Source organism: Corylus avellana, chromosome 7, assembly GCF_965113065.1.
Source record: "Corylus avellana chromosome 7, dhCorAvel1.hap1.2, whole genome shotgun sequence".
NCBI lineage: Eukaryota > Viridiplantae > Streptophyta > Magnoliopsida > Fagales > Betulaceae > Corylus > Corylus avellana.
Genome location: NC_142496.1, coordinates 4,796,648 through 4,809,950, shown reverse-complemented (window position 1 = coordinate 4,809,950; position 13,303 = coordinate 4,796,648). Strand labels below are relative to the sequence as shown.

The 13,303-nt window shown below is 35.4% G+C and overlaps 1 protein-coding gene and 1 pseudogene across 2 annotated transcripts; one reads left to right on the top strand and one right to left on the bottom strand.

The window, feature by feature from the left end:
- Positions 1 to 2,493: 2,493 nt before the first annotated feature.
- Positions 2,494 to 4,985, bottom strand: LOC132185418 (purple acid phosphatase 17-like; annotated as a pseudogene). Its single transcript, XR_015912893.1, has 4 exons — positions 4,756 to 4,985; positions 4,139 to 4,217; positions 3,847 to 4,003; positions 2,494 to 2,631 (listed from the first exon to the last, which is right to left on the bottom strand). The product of XR_015912893.1 is annotated as a purple acid phosphatase 17-like (transcript).
- A 4,787-nt stretch (positions 4,986 to 9,772) lies between these two features.
- On the top strand, positions 9,773 to 11,528 carry LOC132185419 (glucan endo-1,3-beta-glucosidase 11-like). The gene is made up of 2 exons (XM_059599195.2): positions 9,773 to 10,249; positions 10,878 to 11,528. Exons 1-2 carry the CDS (start codon positions 9,773 to 9,775, stop codon positions 11,526 to 11,528), a joined length of 1,128 nt encoding a protein of 375 aa, XP_059455178.2.
- The last annotated feature ends 1,775 nt before the right edge of the window (positions 11,529 to 13,303 follow it).

Genomic DNA, 13,303 nt, shown 5'->3' with positions numbered 1-13,303 from the left:
GTGCATATATGTGACAACCTAATGGAAGTAGGTATAAGTGATCGACTTAGTAAGAATTTCTTGCAATTCGCTGCGGGTCCCACATAAAAGAGATTGGAGGACATAGATGTCAGGAAACGCTAAGTGTTCTTCTGGTGTCCTCCTAACTGTAATATGGCTTTTAAAATCACCAATAAATTTAAAGTCAATATTGATAATCTCAAATTTAACGATAATTTTAAAGAGAAATGCTAAAGGCCCAACTTTTTTGCCCAACAAAAGTCCAACTTTTACCTTTTATTTTTTTTCTAAAAAAAACAAAATGAAAAATGGAAAAAATGTCTGAAGCAACCCTATCTATTTTTTGCCTTTCTTTTATTTAGTATTTTTTTAAAAATGAAAAATAGTATTTTTCTTCATAATAATGACATTTTCTTAAAAAAAATGACATTATTATGAAAAAAATACCATTTTTCATTTTAAAAAAAATACCAAATAAAAGAAAGACAAAAAATAGATAGGGTTGCTTTAAACATTTTTTTCATTTTTTATTTTATTTTATTTTTTAAAAATAAATAAGGTAAAAGTTGGACTTTTGTTGGGCAAAAAAGTTGGGTCCCTATCATTCCTCAATTTTAAAAGACACATCACAGTTGAGAGGACACCAGGAGAATGCTAAAAGAACACCTAACATTTCCCATATATGTCTTGATGAGTTTAGGGGCTGAACAAATAACCTCCACAAACAATTTGGACAATTATTGTAAGTGGGAGATTCCGATCCAAATCAAATTAAGTTAATTAACACATCTCATTCTGGCCAAAAAAAAAATTAAGTCTCTCCTTTAGCAACGACTTTAATTAGGATTGCTTTTTTAGCTTACTAGTAAAAATAATAAAAATATTAACAAAGAATTCAAAACTACTTTATCTTAAAAATACAATAAACACATCCTCAAAAGCATGGAAACCTTAAAATTTCCTAGTGACTTAATTAAGGACAACCTGTTACAATTTTCCCCTACAAAAAAAATTAACCGACGTTAATTTTGCTGTCATTTGTTATAAACGCCTGAAAAAAAGAAGAAGGGGAAATTAGTAACGAATGTGAGAATACGCCAGAAAAATTCTTAGTGACAACCTAATGGAAGTAGGTATAAGATCGAATCAATAAGAATTTTTGGCAATTCGCTGCCAAACCCACATTAAGGAGACTGGAAGACATATATGTCTTGATGAGTTTAGGGGGAGCCGAACATGTAACCTCTACAAATAATTTGGACAATTATTATAAGAGCGAAATTCCGATCCAAATCAAATTAACACGTCTCATTCTCGCCAAAGGAAAAAACAAAAAACAAAAATTAAGCCTCTCCTTTAGCAACGACTTTTATTAAGATTGGTTTTTTAGCTATATATATATATATAAAATTCAAAACATAAAACACTCAAAAACTACTTTGACGTTACAAAAAATAAAAAAAAATTGAAAAAACACATTCTCAAAAGAATCGAAACCTTAAAATTTCCTAGTAACTTAAGGACAACCTGTTACAATTTCCACATAGGCTCCAATGTCAACCCAAAAGGTTTAAGATTTCCAAAACCAGAAAGGAAAAGGAAAATTGTAGTACAAAGTGCCTTCTTTGTAGAAGTTGCATTACAAACTTGATACGTTACTAAATTTTCATTAATGACTTCCAATTTGTTAATCTGCCACACATGTCACTAAACTTTAGTGACGTGTCAACAAGCTCGACACGTCACTAATGGTTGGTTACTAAATTATTGGTTTTTTGTAGTGCCCTATGCTTCTGACAGTATGATGTCCAACGACAATTTTCCAGTTCGCATCCTGATTTTGAAGCCAAATGAATGAATCTGTTAGATCTTTGATATAAAGAAGAAAATGATTTTGTTTCCTTCTGATAATCTTATAAGATCATCATTTGAATTACCTTTGAGAGCTTTGTGAGGTATTCTTTCCTGGGAATTAAGTACACCCCTCCAATCATAAGTATGGTAAATTGAAGGTAGATCAGAAAGGGAGCTTAGAAAATGGCATTTTTCTTAATTACCTTAATATCGGGGACGGAACCAGGAAATTTTATAGAAGGGGCCAGTCAAATTTTTTTTTTCTTTTATTTATTAAAAAAAAAAAAAAAATTGGTTGTTTTTTATGAACTAAAGACTACCGTAAGGGCGGAAAAAGTGGTCATTTGAAAGTAAGGGCCAACAATAAAAAAAACTTAATTGGTATGGCTCAAAAAAATTAAAAATAGGACCAAGATTTTTTATTGGATAGGGCCAACAAATTTTAAAATAGGGCCAAATTTGGAACCTCTTTGGCCCTATTTTACTTTTTTTTTTTTTTTTTTTTTTTAACTTAGAATTTTTTTTCCTTATTTTTGAGAGGGCCCTGGCCCCCTAGTTCCGTCATTGCCTAAGTTGACGTGGAGCAATTTTTTTCATTTTTTTTTTTAAATTTTGGACAAAAATGCTATTTTAAAACAACTAAATGAATTTCCTCCATTTTATTTGAAATGGAGAGGATCCATTCTCCCTTTGACAAAGCCATCGGCTATCAACTTTCCCAAGAATTGGGTTCACTTGTGCCCTCAACATCTCCTCTAGAATCGTGGTTGCCCAAAACTGGAACAATATGGTTTTTGTTTCTTAGAACGTTAGATGGGGAAAGGGACAAAAGGGTCATATGTATGCGTGATGCGAATTCAACTTAGGACTAGAAGTCGACCTGTTGAAATTAGGACATGTATTCCTTGTGTCATGTTGTGGGACACATATTCCAATCCTAACAGGTTCACTTTTTATTGAAACTAGACCTGTTGGGATGAAGACATGTATTCCTTGTGGGGAAATAATCTTGTGTCTTGTTATGAGACCCATATTCCAACTATAATAGATCTATTTCTAATTGAAACTAAACATGTTGAGATTGAGATATGTATTCTTTGTGTCCTGTTATGAGACATATTCTAATTCCAACGGATCTAATTTCAATTAAAACTTAACCCATTGAAATTAGAATATGTATTCCTTGTGTCATGTTATAGAACACATATTCCAATTCTAACGGGTCCAATTCTAATCGAAACGAGACTCGTTGAAATTGAGATATATATTCATTATGTGCTTTTATGGAACACATATTTTAGTTCTAACAGATCTAGTTCCAATTAAAATTGAACCATTGACAGATTAGAATATGTATTCCTTGTGTCCTGTTACGAGACACATTCTAATCCCAATGGATCTAGTTTCAACTAAAACTGGACCCATTGAGATTTGAACATGTATTCATTTTGTCCTGTTATGGGACACATATTCAAATACTAACGGGTCAAATTCCAACTAAAATTAGACTCGTTAGAATTGAGACATGTATTCCCTGTGTCATGTTATGGAACACATATTCTAATTTCAACGGATCTAGTTCTAATTGAAATTGGACCCATTGGAATTGAGATATGTATTCTTTGTATCTTGTTATGGGACATGCACATTGCAATCCCAATGGATCTAGTTCAAAACTGGACTCATTGGGAATGGAACATCCGATTCCAACAGATCTAGTTTCAACTTGAAGTGGACCTAAGCCAAACCCTATGAGTATTTGTATGGATCTAGTTCGAAACTGAACTCATTGAAATGCAACATCCGATTCCAATAGATCTAACTTGAACCAGACCTAAGCCAAACCCTATGAGTATTTGTATGGATCTAGTTCGAAACTGGACTCATTGGGAATGGAACATCCGATTCTGACGGATATAGTTTCAACTTGAATTGTACCTAAGCCAAACCCTATGAGTATTTGTATGTGTATATGTGTTCATGAGAATTTACCGCTGTACCATTGCTTGTGCAGGCTTTTAGCAGAGTAGATTTTGGTGAATGACTTCTCAAACACAGGGTCATTTATGCTGGTGAGTCCATCCTCATAAAAATTGTCTCCAGTAGAGACCACAAAATCAATGCCCAACTTCTCCCCAATCCTCCCCATCTACAACATATATATGCATTGAGAATTCAATATAAATGGAAACCATAGCCTCTGTGGTAGAATTGTTACCGTTGAAAGTTAATTAAGAAACATTAATTGCAGTTGTAATTATAATTCAGGGAAGAAAAATGAAACCTGATCAGCAACTTTAGATTGATTGAAATATCCTCTTCTTCCCCAATCTCCAACCACTAGAAAGCTTAGGGAGCCATCGTGATGCAGCATGATTTAGTGGGTTGTAGCGAAGAACATCAATAAAGAACGGATATGTATTTCTAGATCTTGATTCTATCAAAGATCTAAAAAAATATGCTCGAAACGCTAGATACTCTCTAAGGTTTGAAGGAAAACTATAAAGAAATTCAACTCTGAGTAATCTTATTGAACAAAACCAAATAATAAACAACAATTCTAATGGCTATAAAACATGTATATATAGGCCCCCAAGCCTTAAAGCTAATTATAATACGAAATCAAATCGGAATTGAAACTCTATGGCGCCCGTCCGGACGGAACTTAGAGCCGTCCGGATGGCCACAAATATAAAACATAAAATAACACAAAATTGAACTTCTACGGAGCTCGTCCGGATGGGACTTAGAGCCGTCCGGACGGCCACCGACATAAAACATAAAAAACAAGAAAATAACATGGGCCTGGACAAGGATTCTAGACGAGGCTCTCGTGTTTAGACCTGTCTGAATGGGCTACAGTCGAGCTTGCAGACGACCTTGCATTTCTGCATCATATCGGGTTTAATGGGGTATTCAAACCTCTGAAGCTCAGCTGATATAGAAAGAAAGCAAACACAGAAAAAAACCATGCAGAGAAGGCTCATGGACATAGCAATGGCATGGTCACAAAAACCAGCCATGGCATGCAAGCAAACAACAGAGCTTTGGCAGTAACTCGATCAGATGGAGTTCAACTTAACTCTTTAAGTTTATAGCCTAAAAAGATGGCTTAAGATGGGAATATCTAAGCAATATGGGACTATATGATAACTGGGATAGAGTAATTCTTGGTCTTATATAGGCAAGGGTTACTGCATAACAATTTCCTAGCAGCTTCCTATGTTAACACACCTTGGTTTGACATGTTTTTGGGTTGTTCCTCCATGCAATCCCGAGGAACCCAAAAACAAAAGGTGAAGTGTTTTCTCAGAAAATTACAAGTGACAAGAAATGTAAGGATCAAAATCACAGATGACACATGGTTCATTTCCGAGCTCGTTCGTCAGCTTTTGAAGCTTATTTCAGTCTAGTTCTTTTGAAAAGTTCATCGCAGCGTCAACGAACCCGACATGCACACAACATATATATTGATGGAACTACATATAGATGAAGGAAAGCTTCGGTTTTCAAATTTTCTTTTAATTTTTTTTTTTATTAAGTTGATTTAGGATTAAAAATCAAGCTTGACCCCTATTAATAAAGTTAAATTTGAACCTTCATTTATATTTGAGACCTTCCGAATGAAAAATTGATTGGCCCATAAAATAAATTTGGGTGTCCCAGTTAGATTTTGTAATGATTCTGATTGCCTAAGCAATATTGGTGGCCACTTTCATGTCAATTTCCTAGCAGCTTCCTCTATACATGTTCATGTTTTGTCTTCTTCCTCTTATGCAGGGAAATGCAGCTCGATGATGATAATTGATAGCAAAACAATTTACATATGTTTTGATATATATATATATATATATATATATATGTCTGTGTGTGCGCGCATAACAAAAAATTACTAAATTAGTTTAAGAGCTTTAGCCTTAATTGTCAAATCAATCCTTTTGAGTACAAGAATTATCTGAAAGCTTCCTGTGTATTAATTCTTCTGTTAAATTTGTAAGATTTCTGTTTATTCTTTCAACAAAGTCCTTACAAAATTATACTTCCACTCCTGAATAAAAATAAAAACTATGATGTGACACATTTGTGTGTTGTCTTGTGTTGTGTAACGTGTTGTGTTGTCTTGTGTTTTTTTTTTTTTTTTTTGTAATTATTATTATTAATTTAAGGGTAGAACTGTAATTTTGTAAGGAAATCCTAGAAAAGAAGGACAAATTTGTTCGATTTAGAAATGAAACGTAGCACAAGCAACTTTTAAGATAATATTTGTATCCTAGGGAGTAGGGACTAGGGATCAACTTGATACAAGATTTATTTACTACATTTTTTTTTTTTTTTTTAATGAATAAGTAACTTCATTAAAAGCTCAAAACCAAAAACACCAAAAGCACCAATTACAAGCAAACATCTAGCACAGCCTTGCAACGGCTTAACTAACCAGACTAAAACCAGAACACAGCCTGCAGAACAACCAACTATAGAAAAGTGAACCACTAAAACCAACAAAAACAAACCTCCCAAAACCAGAGACGACTCTCAGAGAGAGCATCATAGAGACAACAAACAGACCACAAAAATCAAACTACATTAAACCAACCTTACATCAACAAATCTTCAGGCATATTCCACAAAGACATTAAGACAATATTATCACGAATCTTAGGAAATTTTCCCTTCTCCCCTATTCTAGCCCTCACTTCCCGCATAATTTTTTTTAAGAAGCTTCTCTTTAGTAGTAGGATGACCATAGTGCTTGATCTCATTCCTTGTGCACCAAAGATTATATATAATAGAACCCAACATCAAGCGGCACAGGGTACCTTTAAGAGCTTTATTCCCCTAGTTCCTGATCCCTAACTACATAGAAGTCTGGTTCCAAACTTCCAAGCTTTTCAACCCCAAACCTCCTTCTCTTTTAGGAAAACACAAATCCTTCCAAGAAACCTTTGCCTTAGCAGACCCTTCAACTTTCCCATTCCAAAGAAACCTATTGACTTTCTGCTCAATAGCCTTAAATATGATTGCCTTAGGGAGAATAAAAATTTCAGTCCAGTACACTTGCAAACTGTAAAGAATAGATTGACAGTAATTGGAGTCTACCTACATAGGATAGATTCCTTGACATCCAAGAGTCAATGCGCCCTGTAATTCTATCCAACAAAGTTCCACAATCTGCTGTAGATAGTCTAGTAGAGATGAGAGAAACCCCCATATTTACTACATTTTCCCTATTGATATCCTAGACTCTCATGTTGGTTGCATGATACTAACTTTTTTCTCAAAATATAAACAAACAATGAAATATATATCAATAAATATATCGATATATTCTTCTCAATATATATATATATGAGAAAAATATAAAACAACCCCCAAACTATCAGCCGTTTGCAATATAGTCCCCCAAATGTTCAAAAGGTACTAAAGTAGCTCCCCAAATTATCAAATTGTATAAAAAGTGCCACTTTTTTTTATTTTTTATTCCTATAATACCCATATTCTTTTAACAAATAAAATAATTGTAAAAAAAAAAAAAAACCAAACAATTTTTTAAAAATTCTATAAAACCAATGGGCAAATAAAAAAAAAAAGAGGTTTATTTTTTTATTTTTTATTTTTTTTTGGGAAAATTACAGTTTACCCCCCTAAAGTTGTCAGCGATTTGCAATTCCGCCTCCAAAGTTTCAATTTTTGCAATCCACCCCCTAAAGTTTCAATTTTTTGCAATTCAGGCACTCCGTCAGTCAAACCCGCTTTGACTGACGGAACAGTGACCACGTGCGACGCACGTGGTCACTTTATGCGATTTAGTGCCCAAAATACCCCCATCAAGTGGTTACACCTTGACCCACGCCCAAACCCATCTGACCCACGCCCCGACTCTGCTGACCCAACCCCCAACCCAGAAGCTCAAGAAGCGCAGGAACGGCGGTGGGTCCGCCACATTGCCGGTGGAGAAGCCGATTGGCAGGCAGTTGAGGGAAACCCAGTCCGAGATCGCCGACTACGGCTTCGGCCGCCGGTCCTGCGACACCGATCCGAGGTTCTCCCTTGACGCGGGTCGGATATCGTTCGATGCAAGTCGGATATCGTTGGACGATCCACGTTACTCCTTCGACGAGCCTCGGGCATCTTGGGATGGGTACTTGATGGGCAGAACCTTCCCCAGAATGCCCACAATGGTCTCGGTGGTAGAGGACGCTCCGGTTCACGTTTTGAGGTCCGATACGCAGATTCCGATGGAAGAAAATGCGATTAACGAGGACGAGACGTCGGTGCCGAGTGGGTCTGCGCAGACGAGGGACTATTACTCAGACTCATCGTCGAGGCGGAGGAAGAGCCTTGACCGGTCCAACTCAATTCGGAAGACTGCCACGGCTGTTCTGGCGGAGATCGACGAGTTGAAGTCGGTCTCGAATGCAAAGGTGTCTCCGGCCACCACCACCGGTGATTACTTCTTCCAAGGACCGGTTGGGTCAGCAGGGTCAGGGCGTGGGTCAGATGGGTTTGGGCGTGGGTCAAGGTGTAACCACTTGATGGGGGTATTTTGGGCACTAAATCGCATAAAGTGACCACGTGCGTCGCACGTGGTCACTGTTCCGTCAGTCAAAGCGGGTTTGACTGACGGAGTGCCTGAATTGCAAAAAATTGAAACTTTAGGGGGGTGGATTGCAAAAATTAAAACTTTGGAGGCGGAATTGCAAATCGCTGACAACTTTGGGGGGGTAAACTGTAATTTTTCCTTTATTTTTTATAACAAATAATAAATAATTAATCACTATAGTTAGCTTAAATTACAAATTGTTTCATGTCGTATTAAAGTAAAATCAAAGGTATAGAATTTGACTCCAGGCATCGAAACCTTAAAATTTCCTAGTGACTAGGCCTTGTTTGGTAAAAGTGTTGGAGTTGGCCTAGACACTATTCATCACCATTTCCAAAAAAATTAACATAAAAACATTTTCACTTTTATATCACATCATTCACTTTTTATTATTATTCAAATAAAAAAATCACTATAAAACAAAATTTTTTCACTTTTCTATACAAATTTTTCACTTTTTTATATAAAACATTTTTTTTTTTTTTTTTTTTTTTACATCAATCTACATCAACTACAGTGTCTAGGCCAACCCATTCACCAAACACCACCTAAAGGGGTTGGAGTTGGTTTAGACACTGTTCATCGATCACCATTTCCCAAAAATAATAACATCAAAACGTTTTAACTTTTTTTCACTTTTTATATCACATCATTCACTTTTTATTATTATTCAAATAAAAAAAAATACTACAAAACAAAACTTTTTCACTTTTCTATACCACTTTTTCACTTTTTTATATAAAACATTCTTACTTTTTTTTTTTTTTTTTACATCAATATACATCAATTACAGTGTCTAGGCCAACTCATTTACCAAACACCACCTAAAGGGGTTGGAGTTGGTTTAGATACTGTTCATCGATCACCATTTCCCAAAAAAAATAACATGAAAACATTTTAACTTTTTCATTTTTTTTATATTACATCATTCACTTTTTATTATTATTCAAATAAAAAAGCACTACAAAACAAAACTTCTTCACTTTTCCATACTACTTTTTCACTTTTTTATACAAAATATTCTTACTTTTTTTTTTCGCATCAATCTACATCAACTACAGTGTCTAAGCCAACCCATTTACCAAACATCACCTTAAGGACAACCTATTACAATTTCCACGTAGGCTCCAATATCAGGATATCAACCCAAAAGGTTTAAGATTTCCAAAACCAGAAAGGAAAAGGAAAATAGTAGTACAAAGCGCCTTCTTTGTGGTACTTCTTTAAACCCCATCTATAAATAACAAATTGAAGAGGATTTGCTTGCCGTACACATACACACAGTTTCAATAGATTCGTCTATCTTGCAAACAATCCATGGAGTCCGACTCCTCCTCTAAATCCAACTTCTGTCTGCTTCTTTTTCTTCTTGTTTCTACTACCATGTTGCCGGCAATGGTTTCTGCTTCTCTTGGAATCAACTATGGTCAGATCGGAGACAATCTTCCGGCGCCCGAAAAAGCCGTTCCTCTCATTCAGTCCATCGGCGCCACGAAGGTGAGGCTTTACGACGCAAATCCGCTAGTTCTTCGCGCATTCGCCGGCACCGACATTGAGTTAACGGTCGAAGTTGGCAACGAACACTTGTCGGAGATGAGCAATAATCCACAAAAGGCCTTGGATTGGGTGAGATCGAACGTCCAAGAATACTTGCCGGCCACGAATATTACAGGCATCATGGTTGGGAACGAAGTGTTGACTCTCTACGACAGTGGTTTGAGCAACAACCTCGCCGCCGCCATGCAAACCATACATGGTGCACTCCGTACTTTGGGGTTAGACAAGCAGATCAAGGTATATTAAAATATAAATTATATTATTAAATTTATCGCTTCTTATTCATTTAAATTTATGGGGTAAGTAGTAATTTAACATTAAATAGTATTATACATCACCTTTTATCCCCTCCCAGCGGCATGTGAAAAATTTATTTGAACTCTGATACTAAATAAAATAACGATTTGTCCTCTTAATCTTCAAATTTAGAGTATGTTTGAAATTGTGTTTAATAAATAGAGCTTTTAAGTTAAAAAACGATTTTTGAAGTTTTTGCCAAAAGTGCATTTTTGTCATTTTTTGATTTTTTGGACATTTAAAAGCCCTTTAAATTTTTTTTTTTTTACTAAACATGTACTTTTTTTCTTTGAACGGACTTTTTGAATGTTAAACACACTTTTAAGTCTTTCAAATATACACCAAAACATGTTTTTAATTATTTAATCAACATTTTAATTCACAAGACAAAAACAAAAACTAATTATCATGCTTCAATGTAATGAGGAACATGCCACACAAGCTTTGGGGAATGGGATAACAGAGTGATATATAAAATTACTTTTTAAAAGAGTTTTTAGGTTCAAACCCTGTCTCCTGCCAGCAGCTAACTAGAATATAAACTAAACTATAAACTGTTATTTAACAGGTAACTACTTCACACTCCTTCAACGTCATGGAAACCTCCTATCCTCCATCCGCCGGAGCCTTCAAGCAAGATCTAACGGGACATATAACTGAAATCTTGGAGTTCCACAATCAAACGGGTTCACCTTTCTGCGTCAATATTTACCCGTATTTTGCATACAAGGCAAATCCAGAGAAAATTCCTCTTGCCTACGTTGTTTTTGAGCCAAATTCCGGGTTCGTGGATCCGAATACCAGTGTCAAATACGACAGCATGTTTTTTGGGCAGATCGATGCCGTTTACTCTGCACTATCTTTGTTGGGTTTTGAGGAGGTCTCTGTTTGCGTAGCTGAGACTGGTTGGCCGTCAAAGGGAGACGCCGATGAAGCTGGAGCTACGATTGATAATGCTGCAAAGTACAACGGCAATTTGATGAAGATGAATATTGAAGTAGATGTGTATATTTTTGCCTTGTTTAACGAAAATAGGAAGCCCGGGCCAACGTCGGAGAGGAACTTTGGACTGTTCAAGCCGGACACGTCGCCGGTATATTCCGTCGGAGACACCACTAATAAATTAAACACCACTGATGAAGCATCTGCCAGTTTATCTGCCATCAAAAGATTCCGCCTTATTTTGTTTCTCTGCTTGGCATCAACTGCACTGCTGTAAAGCCAGCTCTTTTTTTTTTCTTCTCATTATTATATATATTTCAAGTTTATTGTTAATCAATAATCCACTTTGATTGAAACCATTGTTTCCAAAACTTCTTTTATATCAATTCCTTAAGATCACCCATGACTAAGCTTAATCAACGTGATTACACGATTTGCAAGAAGTTCCCTAACCTAGTGGCTTAAAACTTTATGTAAACTTATTCTTAAGGGTCCGTTTGGGGATTGAGATCCCCTAGAATTCCCTTTATTGAAATTCTTAAATTCATAAATCTCAGTCGTCTATTTCATCTACAGGTCTAACCCATGTTTCAACATTTAATGAAGAAGCTACTAAATCTATGTTTGCTTGAGAACATCCTCTCCATTTCATTTGAACTGGATAATATCAAGTTAGTTATAGTTGAGAGATATTTATGTCTTCTCACTTTTGAAGGGACAAATCGTTTTGATGACTTATTTGAGACCCTTAGATGAGACATGTTATTGTAGACTCTTAGATGAGATGGACGGCTGAGATTTATGAATTTGAGAATCTAAGATTTATGAATTTGAGTATCTCAAATTTAAAGAGAATTCTAGAGGATCTCAATCTCTGTTTGAGTTAGCGATTTCAAAAAGTGCGATTTTAAAATGTGCAATTTGAAAATGTGCAATTTGAAAATGTGCAATTTTAAAATGTAATTTTTAAAAATGTAGTTAAGCATTTGGTATCTTGGTTTGACCTTTAAAATCGCAGTTTAGCCTTTGAAATTGTACGCAAATTTTTTGCTTTTTAAAAATCGCAATTTTTTAATAGTGCAATCCCAAACAACTCATCTTTTATGATTTTGTTTAAAATCGCATTTTTTTTGTCTATAAAATCGCAATGTCAAACACACATGTTATTATTATTATTATTATTATTTTTTGGATGAATAAGAGCTACAAATTAGTCTACGCATCAATTTACAATAAGCTCTCTAGGGTTTAAAAATTGATTTAAAACTCCTCGTAATAACTCCCATCCCAAACTTTCGTTACCATCGGAGTAAAATATCAACACCGGCCAATAATAACACGATACATGTTACCTTTAATCAAAATAAATAAATAAAAATATGTAAAAAACCAAGGAATAAGGATGAGTAAAATGAGAGGGCAACACAAATAGTTGAGAAGGAAATGCACAAGAACACACCCGCCAGAACAATTCTTATTAGGACAAGACTCAAGAGTAATATTACAAGTTAAAAGGGGTGCAGGGAAGATTGGATGTGGCCGCCCGGAGGTTTGAGATTCTGAGAGTTGTGGGACAAGATGCATTTGGAGAAGATGCAGTAGTAACAAAACGCTTGAAAGGATAAATCGAGTAGGTTCGTAGACGGAACCTAAACCTTTAGATTGTAAAGGGAACCTTGACTTTTAGATTCATAGAGAGAATAAGACATTTTAACAAACCCAATATTTGAAGATAATAATCAACCATCATACTTTTTTAATTGATAGTTTCTCCTTTAAGTAACTTTAACTCTACCCTTATTAGAGATCTACATATCTACTCTTTATTGTAATCTTAACACAATTCTTGTAAGACCAAATAATTATGATTACATCATTCCACCCCTGCAGAGATAGAGAGGATATCCAGTACTCTTTTGGGTTCTTTCACTTGGTAATCCCTGAAGCAGTTGTGATTTATTTACATAAAAGTTTGGACTTTGAAGCTTCATTCTGATGTGGGGCCTTCGAAGAATTTACACCTTAAAGAGTGACAAAAGGATGAGTGCTTGT